The sequence below is a fragment of the Nyctereutes procyonoides genome, unplaced genomic scaffold (genome assembly GCF_905146905.1).
Source record: "Nyctereutes procyonoides isolate TBG_1078 unplaced genomic scaffold, NYPRO_anot_genome, whole genome shotgun sequence".
Classification (NCBI taxonomy): Eukaryota; Metazoa; Chordata; class Mammalia; order Carnivora; family Canidae; genus Nyctereutes; species Nyctereutes procyonoides.
Genome location: NW_026575146.1, coordinates 71,595,812 through 71,618,579, shown reverse-complemented (window position 1 = coordinate 71,618,579; position 22,768 = coordinate 71,595,812). Strand labels below are relative to the sequence as shown.

The 22,768-nt window shown below is 47.1% G+C and overlaps 1 protein-coding gene across 1 annotated transcript; it reads right to left on the bottom strand.

Annotated features, from left to right (window-relative positions):
* Positions 1 to 8,496: 8,496 nt before the first annotated feature.
* SIGLEC5 (sialic acid binding Ig like lectin 5) lies at positions 8,497 to 22,752 on the bottom strand. The gene is made up of 8 exons (XM_055310224.1): positions 22,257 to 22,752; positions 21,753 to 22,031; positions 21,504 to 21,551; positions 20,295 to 20,552; positions 19,928 to 20,212; positions 19,615 to 19,714; positions 18,736 to 18,817; positions 8,497 to 9,821 (listed from the first exon to the last, which is right to left on the bottom strand). The coding sequence occupies exons 1-8, from the start codon at positions 22,750 to 22,752 to the stop codon at positions 9,633 to 9,635; spliced, it is 1,737 nt and encodes a 578-aa protein (XP_055166199.1). The 3' UTR covers positions 8,497 to 9,632.
* Positions 22,753 to 22,768: the final 16 nt, after the last annotated feature.

Here is a 22,768-nt window from a genome sequence, read left to right as displayed (position 1 = left end):
GGAGTTTAAAACCCAGCTTCAGTCCTTATGGGGTGAACTTTTTTTCCAGTCTACCCTCACTGGTAGTCCCAGCTACAGGACTGTAATGGAGCCAGGGCCCCTCCCCCTTGGCAAACCCTCAACTGTCTTTCTTCTCTAGCGCTCCTGACACTCTTAAGGTTCTATGTAACTTCTCAGTACCTGCTCAGAATCGGCAATCTAGCGGGGAAAGGGGGCTTTAAATACTTGGCTCATGTCTTTTAACTTCCTGCTTCTTCCATCTTCACTGTGCAATTTTCTCTGTCAACTCCAAACATCTGAAAAATTGTATCCAGGTTGTCTGATATTTGTTTTTTTTCCACAAGGAAGGTTGGTTTGAAATACCCTGACAGGCCACTGCCAGAATCGTGTAACCTGAACTAGAGAGTTTGCCAAGCTTCCTATGTGTGCTGAGTGCCATTACCAGAAGGTTCTGGGATCCCACCCACTGAGGGGCTCCCCACAGGTTTTGTTTCTCCCAGAACCGGCTAACCACCCCCAACTCATGAGCCAGACCACAGTATTGTTTGCTCTGAAGCTCTACCAGCTCTGGAGCAAGTCACCCAATAGATGGATCAGGAGTCCATATGCCTTCCTGCTCTAGGCCCCACACACACCCCACCCCCTATATCCCCATGCACCCCATCTTCATGTCCTCTTCTAGTGCTAGCTCCAGCTGGTACCTGCTGTTGTCACAAACAGCTTGAATGTCCCCTCATCCCACATCTGGGCACCTTTCATGCTCTGGGAGCAGTTGCTGGTCTGGAGGTCTCAGAGGAAGTGGATTTTTGTGGCCCTGTTGTTGCACATTTAGATTCTGTTATGTGTGCTCACTGGAGCATCCAGGTGAGGATCCTCCTTCCCAGAACCAATAGCCACGCACTGGATCTGGGCCTACCTCAACCCATCTTGAGGTGGAGAAGATTCAAGCACACACAGAACCGTCTGCGTCATCACAACCATAGAAGTGTGTTGGAGGGAGGCTAACTCAGGATAATTCCTTCTCAGTAAAAGTTGTGGGGTGTCCTACCCCATTCACCAGGCCCTGGCATGGGAAGATCAGGTTCCCCCCACACCTAGACTCTAGGATCCCCAGGGTGAGGATGTCAGGTATCTGGGTTAGCACTGAGGAGGAGAGGGAGAGGCCCAGAGCTCAGAAAAATGACACAAGGAGAATCTCTCAAGCCAACCCAATCCCCTAGCTGAGGCCCTTCCCCTAATTGTCACAGCCAGAGATCGTGTTTTCCGTTTGTGGTGGTATCTTTCAAGAAATCTCTTCTCCAAGGAGCAATATCCTAGTCTCCCTCATCCTAGTACTTCTGTTGCTCACAGAACAGTCACAGGTGGAGGTCCCCAAGGAAACAGCCCGAGGTCCAGGGTCCTCTCCTGCAGCTTCAGACCTGGTCTGTTTGTGGGCTCAGGAGGAGTGTGGTATGTATTGGCCCCTTCCACAAATCAGAAGATGTAGGCTATTCTAGAATAAACACAGAAATCTCAGGGCAAAAGAAGGTCGGAGCATGAGGACCCACTTTGTCCTATACCATGTTCTTGTTTCTCATACTTGCAGCTCCTACCCTGCATGCTTCTCCAAGTTGTGCCTCAAATGGAGACCTAAGATCTTCTGTGAAATCACAAGTCCTACAGCCCTCTTACCACCCCCCTGCCCCAAGCTCCCAGCAAGGGGAGCAGCAGCAGTAGCTTGGGCTTGGATGGGGCAGGTCTGGGCCCCCGACACTGCCAGATCAATCCTTTCCAGCTGGAGATCAGAAGCAGTGGACCTGGGGCACCTGGGTGGCTCAGTGGTTGAGTGTCTGCCTTTGGCTCAGGTGGTGATCCTGGGGTCCTGGGATCAAGTCCCACATTGGGCTTCCTGCTTGGTGGGGAGTCTGCTTCTCCCTCTCATGTTCTGCTCTCTCTCTCTCTCTCTAAAATAAATAAAAATTAAGAAAAAAAAAAACGCATCTCCTCACTGTCACCACAGTTGTCCCCGAGCTGCATCTTCTTCCCAGATAACGGCTGTTTAGATTACCATAGCACCTAATAGTGGTTCCTGCTCCCTAGAGTTCCTTACCCCCCACCATTCCCCACCACCACCTTCCCTACTACCCCCTCCACCACCAACCTCAGGGCCTGACTGAGGCCTTCCCCTCATCTGAATATTTAACTTTCAGATAAAATGAAGGAAAACTTAGAATTTATCTCTGTGACCCACCAGCTCCCAATATAACATCTCATCCAGGCTTCTTTTTTTTAAGATTTTATTTAATTATCCGTGATAGACACACAGAGAGAGGCAGAGACATAGGCAGAGGGCGAAGCAGGCTCCACGCAGGAAGCCTGATGTGGGACTCGATCCAGGGACTATGGGATCATGCCCTGAGCCAAAGGCAGACGCTCAACCGCTGAGCCGCCCAGGCGTCCCTCATCCAGGCTTCTGATGCTTCACTCCTTCACCTGAGCTGAATCAGGGCTTCCTATAGCACCAGGCACAGAGCAGGATCACAAGTCATGCTGTCATCCAGAATTCCATGGCTGCACAAGGAAGGGATTAAAAGCAATAGTGAATATCAACCCACTGGAAAGTGATGGGAGGAAGGGGAGGAATGGGACACTGAGAGAATTTTCTGGAGGGGGTGAAGGCAGAGGCAGCCCTGGGGGGCAAGGCATCTTGTGTTTTGTGAGAAATGCATTATGTCTCTGAAGTTAACTAAGCCACCAGGATGAGGAGGTTTTCAGAGAGAGACTAAGGAGAAGCCTGGATGTCCTCCAGCCACCACTTTTGTCCCCTAGAACAGAATTTCACACCAGTCCCATTCCCCAGCCCTCCTCCTTCTCCATCTGAGGCAGGTCAGGGATATGCCTCCAGGGGGTGCTCCACCCATCATGCCCACCTGGGGACCTCCCAGCCCTAGGGTTGGCGCTGTCCGTGGTTCTAGAGCAAAGCTGAGTGAGTTCAGTTCAGTAGGGTTCCCCAACTCTGCCAGGACCCTAATCCACAGGCACAAGGTCCCGAGCCCTAGGTCAGCAGGGCACCTAAGTCAGAGCAGTTTCAGAAAGTCTGGGTTCCCCCTGGGAAGGAGGATCCAGAAGAAGGGGTGGGAGTGGGCTGGGCTTATCTCTGTGCTTTCCCCCTCAACCCTCTTGTTGCCTTAACATTGATGCCAGCCTGGTGAAGCATAGGGTCAGGTCTTCTCTGAGGTTCCAGGTTATGCTCATGCTGTTGGCCCCTGGACCACACTTCAAGTAGGAAATCTGTGCCCCGATCTCCCTTCGAGTAGAGGATTAGGAAAGAGATGGTTGTTCACCGGAGCTCCTCATGTGCTGGACTCAGGGTTGTGCCTTTCTACAAACTGGCCCAGTGAGCCTTCACAACCATTCCTAGAGAGGACTGGCTAACAATTCTCATTTGGCAGAGCAGGAAACTGCAACTCAAGGTGCTAAGCAATCTTCACAGGGTTTCACATTGTTAATGCTCCTTTGGAGGCTGGGCTGCGACCTACACGTGCTTGATACCATAGAGTGACTCCTGAATCCACTGTATTCTAGTCTCAGAAAAGCAGATGACCCACACTGGGGAGGTGTTTTATTTATAAGGGATAGAGACCATCATACGATAATCAGAACACATGGCAGCAGACAGCAGAAGGTGAAACCCTCATAGGAGGGGGAATCGAGGGCAGATCGGGTGGCTCAGTGGTTTAGCACCTGCCTTCAGCCCAGGGCTGATCCTGGAGACCCAGGATGGAGTCCCACGTCAGGCTCCCTGCATGGAGCCTACTTCTCCCTCTGCCTGTGTCTCTGCCTTTCTCTCTCTCCTTCTCATTCTCTGTCTCTCTCTGTCTCTCTCTCTTTCTCTCTGTCTCTCACGAATAAATGAATAAAATCTTATTTAAAAAAAAAAAGGAGAGGGAATCGAAAGTGGTGAAGATCATGTCTTCAAGGACCAGCCTCTATGCCATCTTCCAACTGGTTCAGGAGACTCTGCTGCTAATAGACATGCAGCATGCTCACCAGTAGTGACAGAGTAGATTTCACTTAGCATTTGCCACTGGAATGTCTCTAGAAGAGGAAGTTCCCCAGTGAACTTCATATCCTAGGGAAGCTTCCAAGCTCATCAGGCCTCCACTGAGAATTAAGGTCTCAGTGTGACCTACAGAGAGGGTAGTTTTTGAGAATGCTAGGCCAGCTATGGAGAAGCAGGGGACTGGGGAAGAAGCAGAGCATGAGGGGGAAGAATGTGCAGAAATTTGTTTAAAAAAAAAAAACAAAAACAAAACCAGGGCACCTGGCTGGCTCAGTTGGTGGAGCATGTGGCTCTTGATTTCAGGTTGTGAGTTTGAGCCCCACCTTGGGTGCAGAGATTATGTAAAAATAAAATCTTAAAAAAAAATTCGTCTCACACCTGTCAGAATGGCTAAAATCAAAAATACAAAACGGGCACCTGGCTGGCTCAGTCAGAGAGTATGCAACTCTTGATCACGAATTTGAGCCCCATGTTTGGTGCAGAAATTACTAAAACAAAATAAACATTTTCCTTCAGGGATTTTATTTATTTATTTATTTGAGAGAGTGAGATTGAATACAAGCTGGGGGGAGGAGAGGGAGAAGTAGACTCCCCACTGAGTAGGGAGCCAAACATGGGGCTCCATCCCAGGACCTCAGGATCACAACCTGAGCCGAAAGCAGACACTTAACTGACTGAGCCACCTATGTACCCCTAAAACAAAATAAACTTAAAAAGAAACCAACAGTGGCACCTGGATGGCTCAGTGGTTGAGCATCTGCCTTTGGCTCAGGTCGTGATCCCGGGGTCCTGGGATTGAGTCACACATCAGGCTCCCTGTGGGGAGCCTGCTTCTCCCTCAAAAACCAAAAAGCACAAGAAACAACAAGTGTTGGAGAGGCTGTGGAGAAAAAGGGACCCTCATGCACTGTTGGTGGGAATGTGAACTGGTGCAGCCACTTTGGAAAACAGTATGTAGGTTCCTCAAAAAAATTAAAAATAGTGGCACCTGGGTGACTCAGTTGGTTAAGTGTCTGCCTTTGGCTCAAGTCATTATTCTGGGGCTCTGTGGTCAAGCCCCACATTAGGCTTTCTGCTCAGCAAGGAGTCTGCTTCTCCCTCTGCCCCTCCCCTCCCCACTCATTCTCTCTTTCTCTTTGTCTCAAATAAATAAATGAAATATTTTTAAAATTTTAAAAATAGAAATACCATATGATCCAGTAATTCCACCACTGACCACTGAGTACCCCCAAAATACAAAAACACTAATTTAAAGGGACACATGCACCCTTATGTTTATTGCAACATTATTTAAAATAGCCAAATTATGGAAGCAGCCCAAGTGTCCACTGATAGATGAATAGATAAAGAAGACATGGTACACACACACACACACACACATACACACACACTCAATGAAATACAAGCCATAAACAAGAATGAAATCTTGCCATTTGCACAACATTGATGGGTCAAGAGGGTATATGCTAAGTGAAATAAATCAGTCAGAAAAAGACAATTACCATATGATTTCACTCATGTGGAATTTGAGAGACAAAACAAATGAACAAAGAAAAAAGAAAGACCAAAAAAGATTTAAAAAAAGATTTTATTTGTTCATTTGAGAGAGTGAGAGAGAGATAGCAGAAGCAGAGGGAGAGGGAGAAGCAGATTCCCCATTGAGCAGGGAGCCCAGCTCTGGGCTAGATCTCAAGACCCTGAGACCATGACCTGGCCTGAAGGCAGATGCTCAACCAACCAAGACACCCAGGAGCCCCCCAAAAACAGACTCTTAAATATGGAGAACTGAAGGTTACCTGAGCAGAGGTGGATGGGGGGATGGGTGAAGTAGGTGAGGGAATAAGAACACACTTCAATGATGAGCACGTAGTAATGTATAGAATTGTTGAATCACTATATCGTACAGCTGAAATTGCTATAACATCATATGTTAACTATACTGGAATTTTTTTAAAGATTTTATTTATTTATTCATGAGAGGCACACAGAGAGAGAGAGAGAGAGAGACTGAGAAAGAGAGGCAGAGACACAGGTAGAGGGAGAAGCAGGCTCCACGTAGGGAGCCCAATGCAGGACTTGATCCTGGGACTCCGGGATCACACCCTGAGCTGAAGGCAGACGCTCAACCACTGAGCCACTCAGGCATCCCAACTATACTGGAATTAAAAGAAAAAGGCCACAGGTACAAAATAGTGTCATTTATGCTTAATCCCCAAAATGAAACTTAACACATAATCTCACTACAGTTTCAACCTCCTATAACTAGGGAGCGGGGGCTCTGGGAGCTCCAAACAGACCAGGTTCAGTGACTCCAAAGGCAGAGACACAAGCAGTGGTGAAACAAGAAAGGGATTTACTTGAAGGAGGCCAACACTGGGAAGACAGCAGACTAGCATCTCAAAGACTGTCTCCAGAATGCTGAAAATATTCCTAGGTTCCTATATGGAAAGTGGGGGCGGGGTGGTGCCTGGTTAAGTGGCTCAGCCGGTTAAGTGTCTGACTCTTGATTTTGGCTCAGGTCATGATCTCAGGGTCGTGAGACAGCCCCACATTGGGCTCCACTCTCAGCACAGAGTCTACTGGAGATTCTCTCTCTCTCTCTCTCTCTCTCTCTCTCTCTCTCTCTCCCTCCCCTCCCCAACCCCTACCCACAAAAACCCCCACCCCACATCCCTTCATCCATCCCCACCCCAGCATATCTCTGAGCTTTTTCTTAAAAAAAGGAAAGGAAAGAAAATGTAGGGAAAAGACAGTGAGGACATGCCGCTGGGCAGTAAAAGACAGGTGGATCATTGTCTTTGGGTCAGTCATGCCAGGTCTTACAGGCAAAGGACAGTTTTTATTGCTTGAGGGAGTAGTTTCAGTTCCCATCACGGGATGCTTTGCCCACAAGGTCTTTTGCTTAAGAGATAAGCTGCAAGGACGAACTAAATCAATTAGAAGTACTGAGGGGGCACCTGGGTGGTTCAGTCATTAAGGGTCTAATTCTTGATTTCAGCTCAAGTCTTGACCCAGGGGTCATGAGTTCAAGCCCCTTATTGAGCTCCACACTGGGCATGGAGCCTACTTACAACAAAGCGGGGGTGGGGCACCTGGATGGCTCAGTTAGTTGAGCAGCTGCCTTTGGCTCAGGTCATGTCCTGGGATTGAGCCTTGAGTTGGGCTCCCTGCTAAGCAGGGAGCCTGCTTCTCCCTCTCCTTCTGCCTGCTGCTCCCCCTGCTTGTGCTCTCTCTGTCAAATAAATAAATAAAATCTTTAAAAAAAAAAGGTCACCCTGACCTAGACTGAGGTCAAGGTCAGGGTGGGTCACCCTCTCCCCCCCAGAAATGTAGTCTTAACTGGTCAGTCAGGAAATTTTTGATCAGCACCAATGATCTGACACAAGGATCTTCCTTCCATCCCCAAAGGAAGATGAGGTAATGTGCAGAAGACCCCATACCTTCAATTCCCAGCACCAGGGAAAGCAGCCTAGCCGGGACAAATCCTTTTCTTTTGCTAGCTTTTTTGTCCCATCTCCTTCCAGAAAAATTTGCATTTTGTACCTCAGTAGAAATGCTTAATGTCAGGCACTTAACAATCAGAAAAGCTTGTTGCTGGACATTTGCACTGCAGTGCCACTGGTGAAGTTCTGGCTGTTTTTGTTCTAGTGCTTTGTGGAAAAGAAATAACACATTAGTCCCACTTTAGAGAAAGGGAGAGAGTGAGCTCTTTCTTTGGTCCAGGCTCTCAACTGGGATCTGTGCAAGGACTCAGGTGTGAAGGACCAGCTAGCATTGGCCAGGTGAAGCAGAGAGGCTGGGTCTCCAGGAGAGGGTCAGAACAACACAGATGTTGTAAGGAAGACAGCAGAGAGAAGTGCAGATGAGCAGTGCTAATGAAGGAAATTCAGCTAAGTAAATTGGAGGATGTAACGGGCTTTATTCCATGACTTATGAGGTGGTCAGCATCCCTTCCAGCAAAGAGACAGGTGCTCCGAGGAGCTGTACACAGTGGAAGGTTTATAGAGGCAGGAGGGTGGGGCAAGGGAGTTATTGTCAAAAGAAAGCAGGTATTTTCAGATCGGGCCATCTTTTTGGGGGGAGGGTATTAACTTGCAGGTGACCTCACCAGTGCTGATCAGGACATTTCAGATCCACTGTTTATTTTTTTTTTTAACTTTATTTTTTATTTATTTTTATTTATTTATGATAGTCACACACAGAGAGAGAGAGAGGCAGAGACACAGGCAGAGGGAGAAGCAGGCTCCATGCACCAGGAGCCCGACATGGGATTCGATCCTGGGTCTCCAGGATTGTGCCCTGGGCCAAAGGCAGGCGCCAAACTGCTGCACCACCCAGGGATCCCCTCAGATCCACTGTTTAAAAAGCACATTTCTGGGAGAGCTTGAAACCACTGTTAGTCTTGGTTTGCTGTGATGGAGGCAAGTGTCTCCATTTTGGGTCTGTTTCTTCTTTCCTTTCCTTTTTTTTTTTTAAGATTTTATTTATTTATTTGAGAGACAGATAATGAGAGAGAGCGAGAGAGAGAGCACAAGTGGAAGGGAGGAGCAGGCTCCCCACTGAGCAGGGAGCCTGACAAGGAGCTCAATCCCAAGACCCCAGGATCATGACCTGAGCCGAAGGCAGATGCTCAACTGACTGAGCCACCCAGGTGCCTCTGTTGTTTCTTTTTCAATAGTAGCTAGCAGTCAGGTCATGATGGACTTTAAATGCCAGGGGCAGGGATGCCTGGGTGGCTCAGTGGTTGAGCATCTGCCTTTGGCTCTGATTGTGAGCCTGGGGTCCTGGGAGGAAGTCCCACATTGGGCTCCCACAGGGAGCCTGCTTCTCCCTCTGCCTATGCTCTGCCTTTCTCTCTGTGTCTCTCATGAATAAATAAATAAAATCTTTTTAAAAATGCCAGGGGTACCAGATGCTTATGTATTGTCTAAGGCTAGGGAGCCTTGAAGGGGTTTGTGCAAGGGATCCAGGGTCAGCTCTCTGGCTGTTGGACAGATCCCTGTGAGGCCCATAAATGACATAGGGAAGGGACTGGAGGTCAGGAGGTGAAGGAATGTGATGGAAGAATTGACAGGTACAAGTGGGATGAAGAGAAGACCTGACAGAGATGATAAGATGCTGTATCATGAAGCAAATGGCAGGTCAAGGGGTTGGTCCTTCCCTGGGAGGCTTTGAAGAGTTCTGGGAAGGAGCATGAGCAAGCCCTAGGCCTGGTCATCCCCAGCCTCAGGGTAACTTGCCAGCAGGACCTTTCTGTCCAAAGAAGATAGCAGTAGGAGGCATGGAGCACACATGGTGAGACAGGACCTCTGTGGGTTGATTTCTGCATGTTAATTTCTTTAATGTCCACAACCACCTCTGAGGCAGGATGCATGATCTCTGATTTACAGAACAGGAAACAGGCACAGGGAAATGGAGCAACTTGCTGGATAGTCTATGTTTGAGCCCAAGTCAGCTCTGCCTGGAGACACATGGACAGTTTTTCCTGTTCATATTGCCACAGGGCTCCACATGCTTCACCACTTAGCGCCTGACTCCTCTCCCCCAGGGATTGTGATTCCCCAGGCCAGCACCAAGCTCTGAGCAGTCCTCATTTGCTTGTCCTGATCTCTGAGTACTCGGTGCTGGTGGCCTCCTCATCCTGAGGCTCCCTCAACTTCATCTCATGAAAGCTGAAGGAGGCATAATGCAGATCCTGTTGATCCCCCGAGGGAGGGGCATCCCCAGCAGAAGTCGCCTGGTCTTGGGTGCTGTCTGGCCAGGCCTTTTGCCTGGAACCCTAAGTAAAGGAGAAATAAAGGAGTAAGAGAAGGAATAAGGCAGGTGTAGTCCCCAAGGGAAGTTAGGCTAATGGGACATTTATTCATTCATCCTCCTAGTCACACACACTTCCTATGAATTCAACTCTTCACTCATCCATTTAAAATTCTGTAAGGCAAAAAATAATCATAAAATAAAATAAAATTATTTAATGTTATAACTTATTAGGCCACATTGAAGCTTATTAATCACATTTAATCCTCACACACACACAAAAAAAACCCACAGCCCAGTAGGAATAATATCTATTCTCACCATTTTACAGATAGGGAGACTGAGGTGGGGGAAGGTGAAGTTACTTGCCGAAGGTTACTCCTTGGCAGAGCCAGGAAAGAAAAGAAACTCAGTCCTGCTGTGTTATTGGAAATTTAAAAAGGAGGAAATACTTGAACAAAAATAATGAAGATAAAATTCCCAGAACTGAAGAAAGATAAACTACCTCAGCTGAAAAGGTCCCCACAAATACAAGGAAAAAGACCAGGGACACCACATATTCTTTTTTTTTTTTAATTTTTTAAATTTATTTATGGTAGTCACAGAGAGAGAGAGAGAGAGAGAGAGAGAGAGAGAGAGAGGCAGAGACACAGTCAGAGGGAGAAGCAGGCTCCATGCAGCGGGAGCCCAACGTGGGATTCAATCCCTAGTCTCCAGGATTGTGCCCTAGGCCAAAGGCAGGCGCCAAACCGCTGCGCCACCTAGGGATCCCCAACACCACATATTCTAATACAGCATAGTAAATCTTAAGAATATCACAACCAAAGAGAAAGGTGTATATGTGCTGCCGAAGAGAGCACTCAAAGAGAAAAGTGTAAAAGTTTCCAGGGACAACGAGTGGATTACTTACAAATGTGCAAGACTCAGACAGACATAAAATCTCTTCTTCTTCCTATTTTTTTTTTTTTTTTGAGAGACAAGGAGCATGCAAGATAGCGGGAGCAGAGGGAGAGAGAGCATCCCAAGCCGACTCCGCACTGAGCACAGAACCTGACATGGGGCTCAATCTTACCACCCTGAGATCATTACCTGAGCTGAAATCAAGAGTCAGATACTTAATCACCTAAGCCACCCAGGAGCCCCCAGACATTACATTTCTTAATGGCAACCCTAGGTACAAGAAACAATAGAGTAGGGATGCCTGGGTGACTCAGCAGTTGAGCATCTGCCTTTGGCTCAGGGCATGATCTCAGTCCTGGGATTGAGTCCCAAATCGGGCCCCCTATGAGGAGCCTGCTTCTCCCTCTGTCTATGTCTCTACTTCTCTCTGTGTATCTCTCATGAATAAATAAATAAAATCTTAAAAAGAAAAAAAAGAAACAATAGAGTTCAGTGTTGGGGCACCTGGGTGGCTCGGTGACTGAGGGGGTCTGCCTTTGGCTCAGGTCATAATCCCAGGATCCTGGGATGGAGTCCCACATCGGGCAACCTGCAGGGAGCCTGCTTCTCCCTCTGCCTATGTCTCTGCCTCTCTCTCTGTGTGTCTTTCATAAATAAGCAATATCTTAAAAAGAAAAATAAATATAGTGTTTAAAGCATTGGAAGAAGGGGGGTGCCTGGCTGGCTCAGTCAGTAGAGCTTGCGATTCTTGATCTTGAGGCTATGAGTTTGAGTCTCATGTTGGGTGTAAAGATTACTTAAAAGGAAAATAAAATAATAAAATAAAGCATTGAAGGAAAATCATTTTGATCCTAGAATTTATAACCTGCCAAATGAAACTCAAATATAGGACCATTACATAAAATTTCAAACACGTAAGTCCTCAGAAATCTTAATACAAGAGAATCCAAATTGAAAGCACATTGGGAGGAAGAATTCAAATAAAACTAACAGGGGCACCTGGGTGACTCAGTCGGTTAAAGCATCTATCTGCCTTTAGCTCAGGTCATGATCCCAGGGTGGTGGGATCAAGCCCCCCCCCGCCCCTCCCCCCGCCCATCAGCTCCCTGCTCAGCCGGCAGCCTGCTTCTCCTTCTCCCTCTACTGCTCCCCCTGCTGGTGCTCTTTCTCTCTCTGTCAAATAAATAAAAATCATAAAAAAAAAAAAAAGGATAAAAGTAACAAAACCTGAAAATGCTGCAATAAATCTGGGGTACAAAGGTGTGACTCAGTAAAATGTGTGACTGTGTATTAAACAAAATACCAAAGAATAGAAAAATATTAGGTATGTTCATAATAATCCAGAGTGAAAAATGAAGATCTAGAAAAAGCAGCAACGTTGTAGAAAGTGTAGGGAAAGAAGCATGAGAGATATAAAAAGCACACTAAAGTTCTTTCTTGGGTATAAGGGAGAGATTGATTTTTTAAGAGAGGAGAAAATGAAATATTGAAAAAAATGGAACCAAGCAAAAGGGAAAGGTAAAATAGGAGAATGAAAACCGCATGTATTAATAACCATAGTAAACACAAATAGAGGAAGTCAAATTGGATTTGTAAAAACCTGGCTGGCTCAATTAGGAGAGCAGGAGATTCTTAATCTCAGGATTGTGAGTTCAAGCCCCACATTGGGTGTGGAGACTACTTAAAATTCAAAAAATTTTTAGGGATGCCTGGGTGGCTCAGCGGTTGAGCACCTGCTTTCAGCCCAGGGCGTAATCCTGGGATTCCTGGGTTTAAGTCCCACATTGGGCTCCCTGCATGGATCCTGCTTCTCCCTCTGCCTATGTCTCTGCCTCTCTTTCTCTGTGTTTCTCATGAATAAATACATTAAATCTTTAAAAAATTTTTTTTAATTTTAAAAATGAAAAGTTCTTTTTTAAAAAACTTGGTTATACTACTGTTTACGAAAATCACTTTTGAAGCATAAATAAAATGTTGCTGGAGAAACAAAGGATGGACATATAACAGACATCTTACTAGCCAATGACAAATTGTTGTATCTATATTAAAATCTAACCAAATAGACTTTAGAACAAAAAGTCTCAATAGAGAAGATCATGATATATGATCAAATGTTCAATTCACTGAGAAGATCCAATATTTCTAAAATAGGTGGACTTACAAACTAGAAATCAAAAGTAGTATGCTCCACCTGCTGAGCCAGCCAGGTGCCCCTAACTAAGATACTTAAAATTTTTTTTTAATGGGCTCCACATCCAATGTGGGGCTCAAACTCACAACCCTGAGATCAAGAGTCATATGCTCTTCCAACTGAGCCAGCAGATGCCCTGTGATATTTTTTAAATCGGGGGAAAAAAAAAAAACCCTGTTGGGATGCCTGGGTGGCTCAGCGGTTGAGGGCCTGCCTTCAGCTCAGGGCCTGATTCCAGGATCCGGGATTGAGTCCCACATCGGGCTCCCTGCAAGGAACCTGCTTCTCCCTCTGCCTATGTCTCTGCCTGTCTCTCTCTCTCATGAATAAATAATCTTAAAAAAAAGAAAAAAGAAAAAAACTGTTAAAAATATTCCACGTCTATATACAAATTATTAGAATAACAAGAGAGCTTAGGGGCACCTGGCTGGCTCAGTTGGAAGAGCATGTGGCTCTTGATCTTGAGGTTGTCAGTTCACGCCCCACATTGGGTATAGAGATTACTTAAAAATAATTTTTTTAAAGATTTATTTATTTATGATAGAGAGAGAGAGAGGCAGAGACACAGGAGGAGGGAGAAGCAGGCTCCATACGGGAGACTGACGTGGGACTTGATCCCAGGACTCCAGGATCGCGCCCTGGGCCAAAGGCAGGCGCTAAACCACTGAGCCACCCAGGGATCCCCTTAAAAATAAAATCTTAGAACAAAACTGGGGCATCTGGGTGGCTCAGTGGTTGAGCATCTGCCTTTGGTTTAGGTCGTAATCCTGGGGTCCTGGGATCTAGTCTCTTGCCGGGCTCCCAGGAGGGAGCCTGCTTCTTCTTCTGTCTATGCCTCTGCCTTTCACTGTGTCTCTCATGAATAAATAAATAAGTTCTTTAAAAAAAAAACTAACGAGAGCTTAGCAAGCTGGGAAAATATAAGATCAATAAACATGTCATTGCTTTTCATGCGTTGCTGCATCTACTGAGAGAATGAAGACAATTCTGAGCACCCAGATCAGCACTCCGAAGAGGTGGGTGTCACAGTGAGGAGATGAACATTTACAGTGAAGCCCCAGAAGAACTCTGCAGGGGCGTTGGGCCTCACCAAGGTAGAGAGTAGAAGATGTATAGATAAATTAAGGAACTGGCTACTGCTCAATCTGTTACCACCTACCACCCACAGTCCATGTTACAGGAACATCTGTGACCAGAGGACAGAGTCTGAGTGTGCTCACTTCTCCATCACTGATTCAGGAGAGTGAGTCATTTATTGAAATACAAAATCTTTTAGGAGAAAAATACAGGAGGGTGCCTGGATGGCTCAGTTGGTTAAGCGGTTTAGACCGCATCTGCCTTTGGCTCAGGTCCTGATCCCCAGGTCCTTTAAAAGAGGCCCCACCCCCCACCCCCCATCGTGCTTCTCTGCTCAGCAGGGAGCCTGCTTCTCTTTCTCTCCCTCTGCCCCTCCCCCTGTTTGTGCTCTCTCTCTCTGCCGCTCTCTCTCAAATAAATAAATAAAATCTAAGAAAAGAAAAGAAAAATATATCTGCAGAGGATGCATGAGGCCAGGCGTTTCTTGTGTAGTATCTGTTGTGCAATCCAAAAGGACAAGTTGATTTAATATAATTCAATATAATGATGACATATTTGCATCAAATTCAGCTGCTTGGTTCAGCAAGCCATGACAGTTAAAAACCAGAATATCACAAATTTTTCAGATGGTATCTCTATCTCTGTAAAAGCATGGTGCAGTATGCTTATGAATAGATCTAAAACACTCCAGCTACCAAAACAAGAATCTAAATGACACCTAAGGCCAATTTGTAATTTTATAAAATTCTAAAACACTTTATAAAATTTTTAAGTTTCTTCTTCTTCTTCTTCTTCTTCTTCTACTTCTACTTCTACTTCTACTTCTACTTCTACTTCTTCTTCTTCTTCTTTTTAGTAATCTCTATACCCAATGTGGGGCTCGAATTCATGACCTGGAGATCGTAAGTTGCATGCTCCTCCCACTGAGTCAGTCAGGCATCTCAACACCTCGTAGTAAATATTTTTTAATTAATTAATTTATTTGAGAGAGAGTGTGTGTGCTTGCAAATTGGGGTAGGGAGCAAAAGGAGAGGGAGAGAGAGTTATAAGCAGATTTTGCGCTGAGCACAGAGTCTGGTACAGGGCTCCATCTCAGGACCCTGAGATCATGACCTGAGCTGAAATCAAGAGCCAGCTGCTCAACTGAGCCACCCAGAAGTCCCAATGCTTATATATTTTTAATCAATATTTTAATTCTGAAAAAAATATTTTAATTCTGCATATCATTGATGAGTGATCAGAAAATGCATTTTTAAAAAGATTTTATTATTTATTCATGAGAGACACAGAGAGAGAGAGAGAGGCAGGGACATAGGCAGAGGGAGAAGCAGGCTCCCCGTGGGGAGGTCTATGCAGGACTTGATTCCAGGACCACAGGATCATACCCTGAGCCAAAGGCAGATGCTCAATGGCTGAGTCACCCAGGCGTCCCAGAAAATGCATTTTTAAAAAGATAACATTTATGATAGTAACAAAACTAGCATTAAGGAAGTAAAATAACAAAAGGAAGACCTGTCTGAAGGAGTCCTACATCTTTTTTGAAAAAAATTTAAACTAATAGATCCCTGTTTTTGTGGACAAGAAGACTTGAATTCACAAACAAGTAAATTCTTCCCAAGTTGATCTATAGATTCAATGTAATTCCAGTAAAAATACCAACAGGGGTGTTTATTGGGAACTTGACAAACTGATTCTAATGTTTATTTTATTTTTTTTTTTTTTTAAATTTTTATTTATTTATGATAGTCACACAGAGAGAGAGAGAGAGGCAGAGACACAGGCAGAGGGAGAAGCAGGCTCCATGCACCGGGAGCCCGACGTGGGATTCGATCCCGGGTCTCCAGGATCGCGCCCTGGGCCAAAGGCAGGCGCCAAACCGCTGCGCCACCCGGGGATCCCTGATTCTAATGTTTAAATAGAAGAACAAAAGGTTGAGAATAGCCAAGACACTATTAGAGAAAATTAAGGAAGGGATCCTGCTCTATCAGATATCAGTACTTGGTCTTGAATCTACAGATTGGTTGCCTTGCCTCTAGAGATAGTTCTGGCTCAGACAGTTAAATTGACCACTGGAATAGAATAGAGGCCACAGACAGAGGCCCACATGTGTACTGAATTTTGATGTATGACAGAGTGGTGTGGCAGATCAGCAGAGGGGCAAGAGAGAGGTTATTCCATACACAAAGGAGGAACATATATAGGTCAACGCTGCACCCTACACAAAAATCAACTCCAAGTAGATTAAGTCTTTACATGTCCAAAGGAATACATAAAACTTTTAGTAGAAATTATACTTGAGGGATGTACCTGGGGGGCTCAGTGGTTGAGCATCTGCCTTTGGCTCAGATTGTGATCCCAGAGTCCTGGGATCGAGTCCTGCATCAGGCTCCCCGAAAGGAACCTGCTTCTCCCTCTACCTATATCTCTGCCTCTCTTTGTGTGTGTCTCTAATTAATTAATTAATTAATTAATTAATTCATGAGACACAGAGAAAGAGGGAGGCAGAGATATAGGCAGAGGGACAAGGAGGCTTTATGCAGGGAGCCTGATGTGGGACTCAGTCCTGGGCCCCCAGGATCATGCCTTGAACTAAAGACAGATGTTCAACCTCTGACCCACCCAGGCATCCCAAATAAATAAAATCTTAAAAAAAAAAAAACTACACTTGAATATCCGTCTAATCTTAGAATAAGAAAGGTCTTCTTAAATGAGACCCAAAAGTCACTAAACAAAAAAGAGGAGATTGGGGAATATGGTTATATTACAATTAAGAACGTACATTCATCAAAGATCACCTTTAAAAAGTAAAGACAAATTACTGAGAAAAGTTATTTATAGTGTGTATGACCAAGAAAAAAATTAGTATGAAGATGCATAAGCTCTCCAATAAATTCAATAAGAAAGTCAAACACCGGGGATCCCTGGGTGGCACAGCGGTTTAGCGCCTGCCTTTGGCCCAGGGCGTGATCCTGGAGACCCAGGATCGAGTCCCACGTCGGGCTCCCGGTGCATGGAGCCAGCTTCTCCCTCTGCCTGTGTCTCTGCCTCTCTCTCTCTCTGTGACTATCATAAATAAATAAAAATTTAAAAAAAATTAAAAAAAAAAAAAGAAAGTCAAACACCTAGGCTCCTGGGTGGCTCAGTTGGTTAAGTATCTGCTTGGGTCATGATCCCCAGGGTCTTGGGATCGAGTCCCAGAATCCCATGTCAGGTTCCCTGCTCAGTGGGGAATCTGTTTCTCCTTCTGCCTCTGCCCCTCCCCCCTGCTCATGTGCTCTCACTCACTCTCTCTCTCTCAGTCAAGAAAATAAATAAAATCTAGAAAGAAAGAAGAAAGAAAGAAAGAAAGAAAGAAAGAAAGAAAGAAAGAAAGAAAGAAAGAAAGAAAGTCAAACACCCAATAGGAAAATGGGCTGCAGATAGGACCAGGCACTTTAGAGAGGAGGTGTTCATATGCCAATGAAGACAGAGATTTTCATCCTCACTGGAACGAATGTAGTGCAGATCAATACCATAGTTATATTGAGACAACAAAAAAATTCCGAAAATCAAGTGCTGCAGATATTATAGATCAACAGGATCTGATAGGCACAGATGGGTATATTAATGGATGCATTCATTTGCTTTGGAAAACCATTTGTCATGATCTTGTAAATTGGAACATTCACATACCCCTGACCTAGTAATCAAATTCTTAAATAATGCTGAAGAAAAATTCTTGCATGTGAATGCAATGAGAAATGAACAGAAACATCTGGAGCAACTCAAATGTCCACCCACAGGAACTTAGGCAATAGACATAATCATAAAATGAAACAGGCAACTGTAACTTCATGCAACATGGATGCATCTCCGTGACGTCACTAGTAGTGGCGAGTCTGCAAAGCTAGTCCAAGAGGAGTAAACAGAGTGTGACAGCCTTTGCAGGTTCAGAAGCAATTAAACTGAATAGCAGATATTTCAGGCATATATATGTGGGATAACGCTAGCAAATGAAGATTCAGAGCAATGGTTAAAGGGATATGTCACAGAGCAACACGAGCAGATATAAGTTATGGTCAGTGTTTGAGGTGAGTGTTTGGTGGGTTCACAGTTGCTTATCATATTGCAAATAAAATGAGTAAGTACAAGTGAACAATGCTTGTTCCCATGATAAGAGCTTGGCCATGAATAAAGTATTTTGGATAACTCCATTTAGGGCAACACGGGCTCAATTTTATAGAAGGGCAGGGGCACCTGGATGGCTCAGTGGTTGAGCGGCTGCCTTCAGCTTCGGTTGTGATGCTAGGGTCCTGGGATCGAGTCCTGCATGGGGCTCTCTGCAGGGAGCCTGCTTCTCCCTCTGCCTGTGTCTCTGCCTCTCTCTGTGTGTGTCTCTCATGAATAAATAAATCTTTACAAATAAATAAATAAACATCAGACCAAGAAATGTGACTCAATTCTCTAAGCAACGGGCATAGACAACATCACTGAAACTCCAGAACGGCTGGAAAGCAATCGATTTTGGGAGAGGCTCTGTCAGGCTGTGTCTAGCAAAGAGGTGAGGTGGGCTCAGTGATCAGCAGGAGTGGAACAAGAGTTGACCAGAGGGTCACTGGGTCTGGGAGATGAAGGGGAAGAACAGAAGAGAAGTCAATCCCCAGCTGTCTTCCCAGGTGGCCAGACTGGAGCAGGGGTGGGGAAATGCGGAGGAGCTCTATCTGGACTCCGAATGGACAAACCTAGCCCCCATCCCCACCCCCATGCGAAAGAAGATGCCAGCATCACTCACCCAGGCAGCGGTACCCATGACAGGATCTTCATCATCCATGCCGTCTCCACTCCCAGATGTCTGCTTCCTGCGGGCTTTCATTCTAAATGGAGAAACCAGCACCCTGTAGCCAGGGTGGCTCAGGTACACATGGGCAGGCTGCCTGCTCCCTGGTGAAATGGCACCCAAACCCCAGAACCAGCCTCAGACCTTCCTGATGTGCAAGTAAGCACTCCATTCCCCTGGATGAGTGGATATTTGGCCAGACCAAATGTCCATCACTAAAGAACTCTCTCATACGTAAAAACTTGGGCCCCGGTGGTCATTGCAGTGTTATTCGTGATAGCCAAAAAGTAGAAACAACCCAAATGTCTATCAATACATGAGTGACCAATACAATGTGCTCCATCCATGTGATGGGATGGTATATGGAAATAAAAATAGGACAGGATACTGATGCATGCCACAACGTGCATGAACCCTGAAAACATCACGCTAAGTGGAAGAGGTCAGTCACAAAGCACCGTGTGTTGTAGGATTCCACCTATACAGAGTGTCTGGAATGAGCAAATGTAGAGAGACAAAAGAGATTGCCTAGGGCTGGGGGGGGGGCAGGATGAAAATTAGGGAGTGGAGGGTTTCTTTCATTTGTTTCTTTTTCTTTTAGGGCTGATGAGTCCTATAATTGGGGTAATGCATGCACAACTCTGAATGCACTAAAAGCCATTGAACTGTATGCTGTAAATGTACGGGAATTACATCTCAATGAAATTGTTATATCCCCCACCCCCACCCCCACCCCCAAAAAGGCCCCCTCTGTATCTACTCTACTCAACCCTGCATTTCTAGGATTAAGTGACCTCTTTCTGCACTCCCTGTAGTTCCCCAACATAGACTTACATGCAAAAGAAGGAGAGGCACAGACATAGGAACAGCAGAGCAGTGGCACCAGCACCTCCAAGAGCTGCAGGCAGGGCTCCTGCCAGGAATACCGATTTCCCTGCAGAGAAGAGGTGTGAAACTCACTATCAGCACTCAATCTCTTGTCTTCCTAGCTCCTCGCAGAACGTGCTGCAGGGCCTGCTTGGGCCCCAGAGATGGGAGACCATAACTCACCAATCACCTTCTGTTCAGGCCCCCGCCTCAGCTTCAGGCTTCCTTTTTTCTAGGATCCTCCCTCCTCCCACACCTCTGCCCCCAAGAGCACCCAGACCTGGCAGCAGCAGGACAGCGGCGCTCTGTTTCCCGTGCATATTCCAGGCCTCGCAGCTGAGTCTGAGGCCAGAGCCCAGCGGCCCACGGAGGCTCAGGGAGCTGTTGGCCCAGGGTCCCTCAGCGCTGGAGGTGACGGTCAAGGAGGCATTGCTGTGGTTCCGCTCCAGCAGCCCCTCCCCCAGCCGCCAGCGCAGGGTGGGGGCCGGGCGCGCGTGGGAGGAGCAGGTGCACTGCAGCGCCTCGCCCTCCCAGGAGCAGGAGGGGCTGAGCGGCCGCGGGGGGTCTGGGGGAGGGAGGAGAAGGGGTCAGCGGTGCCCCTGCTCCCCAGGCCCCGGTGTCCTGCCCCCAGAGGTCCCCTCACTCACAGACCACAGAGAGGTGCAGGGAGACGTGCTGGGAGCCCAGCGAGTTCTGAGCTCGGCAGGTGAAGTCTCCTTCCTCCGCAACCCCTACTTGAGGCAGGTCCAGGATGGGACTTCTGTAGATGGGGGTGGCATTCAGGGCGGGGGACCCCTGGAACCAGCTCAGCTCCGCAGGGGGGTTGCTGTCAGCAGCACAGAGCAGTTGCAGAGCCCAGCTCTCCTGGATGAGAATGGATGAGGTGTTTTCCAGAATCTTCAGGGCTTTGGGAGAGAGATGAAGAGAGGGAGAGGGAGAGACAGGGCATCAGCTGTCTCCAGGCTCTCAGTCTCCATCCCTCCCTCCTTCCCAGGATCCCATTGCATCTCCCTCTCCTTCCTTGACCCACTGAGTTGATTCCATCAGGGCTGAAAAGCTGGGCTTTAACACCCAAAAGAGGTTGACCTCAAGTGTCTGGGCCTCATATCTTCAGGGGAAACTCAGTGTCCCACTAGGACATGCCTGGACTGTCCGTGTCCGGTGGCTTCACTCAGTGAACACAGCAGGAAATAGGGGTGGAGGGGTAGGAAGAGTGCCAGAGTAGTGCCATTGGTAAAGTGAAATGGGCTTTGAATTCTGTGTTTGTGCATGCTTGCACATGACAGTAGAGGTGCATGGACCCATGGGATGTGGAGGAGGGAGGGTGCTGATTTTTTTTTTTAAATAGGGTGCTGATTTTTTTTATTAATTTTTATTGGTGTTCAATTTACCAACATACAGAATAACACCCAGTGCTCATCCCGTCAAGTGTCCCCCTCCGTGCCCGTCCCCCATTCACCCCCACCCCCCGCCCTCCTCCCCTTCCACCACCCCTAGTTCATTTCCCAGAGTTAGAAGTCTTTATGTTCTGTGTCCCTTTCTGATATCTCCCACACATTTCTTCTCCCTTCCCTTATATTCCCCTTCACTATTATTCATATTCCCCAAATGAATGAGAACATACACTGTTTGTCCTTCTCCGATTGACTTACTTCACTCAGCATAATACCCTCCAGTTCCATCCACGTTGAAGCAAATGGTGGGTATTTGTCGTTTAGGGTGCTGATTTTTAACCTTGCTTTCCTCATATCTGATCCCATTCAATCTATGATCCCTACCCTCTTGCTGGGAGCTGACTCCCTACCCCCACGTCAGGGCCAGGTCCCAGCCCCCCAAGAAGACAGATTATTTCCTACCTGCAACATCACTGAAGAAGATGCTGATAGTGAGGTTCTGGGGAGCGTCTAGGATGGAAAGATATGGCCCTGCTTCAGATGTGAAGATTGGAATGGAAGTAGACCCAGCACCCAGGGAGGGGTTGGGGAACACAGGGAAGGTGGGGATGACTGTCCCTGTTGACTCTTCACCTACCCTCCCAAAGGGTATTCACAAATTCACACAATCCCCACTGCCCTGAGGGATCCAGGCATCCCTCCGGCACTCACAGGACACATTGAGCCTGATGGTTCTCTCCACGGCGCTCTGAGCTCCTGGCAGGGACACCCGACAGGTGAGGTTGCTGCCATGGTCCTGCAGCCTCGGGGTGAGGGTCAGCACTGAGGAGGACAGGGTCTGGGGGTCCAGCCGGTCCAGAGCACCCCCTACCCAGGAGAAGGTGAGAGGTCTTCCCCCTTTGCAGAATCCCGGCAGACTGCAGGTCAGCTTTTGGGGGAAGCCAGACTTCAGGGGTTCCAGAAAGTGGATGTCCGGTTTCTGTGTCAGGGCTGAGGAGGAGAGAGGGAGGTGCCTGGGCCCTGGGCTAGTGGGGACCCAGAGTGTGACCCTGAGAGGGACCAGGGCCTCAGGGTACAAGCTGACCCCAGGCCCCCATATCTCTTCCCACCATCCTAACCCCCAGACCTGGAGCAGGGAAGGTTCCAGTGTCCTGTTCCTGTTCTAAGATGGGGGTTTCCAGGTCCCAGAGCCCTCTCCTGAGGCCACTGCCATACCTGCCACCTTCAGGGTCAGCTTCTTATCTCTGTAAGTATATCTCACATTCTCTCTCTCCACTCGGAATTGGTAGACTCCCTGGTCGCTCGTCATGGCCTCTCTGATTCTCAGGGAGCAGTTGCTGTCCAAGGGGTTCCCGATGAGGTAGAATCGGTCCTGGGTCTCTGTCTTCACCTTTATCCTTTGGTTATTTGTAGCCACAGGCTGGGAATTGTATATGTTGTCCCCATCCCGGAACCAGTACATATATGGGATCACAGGGGAATACCACCAGCTCCAGGGGTAGGAGAAAGAGCAGGGCACGTCTGCACACAGACCCTCCTGCACTGTTACTGATTCCTGCACTCGGAGCTCATACTGTGCATCCTCCTGCAGGGACCCTGGGGGGACACAGAGGCTTGGCGGTGGGTCCAGCCCACTCCCACCTGTGCCCAACCCCCTTTTCTTGGCCCACTTACCCCCCCACAGCAGGGGCAGCAGCAGCAGGGGTAGCATGTCTGCAGCCACCAGG

Coding starts and splice junctions, on each gene's coding strand:
- SIGLEC5 (XM_055310224.1), bottom strand. CDS start 22,752: ATGCTACCCCTGCTGCTGCTGCCCCTGCTGTGGGGGGGTAAGTGGGCC. Junction 22,032..22,256: donor GCTGACCCTGAAGGTGGCAG/GTATGGCAGTGG, acceptor TCTCCTCCTCAG/CCCTGACACAGAAACCGGAC. Junction 9,822..18,735: donor TCATGGGTACCGCTGCCTGG/GTGAGTGATGCT, acceptor TCCTTTACTTAG/GGTTCCAGGCAAAAGGCCTG.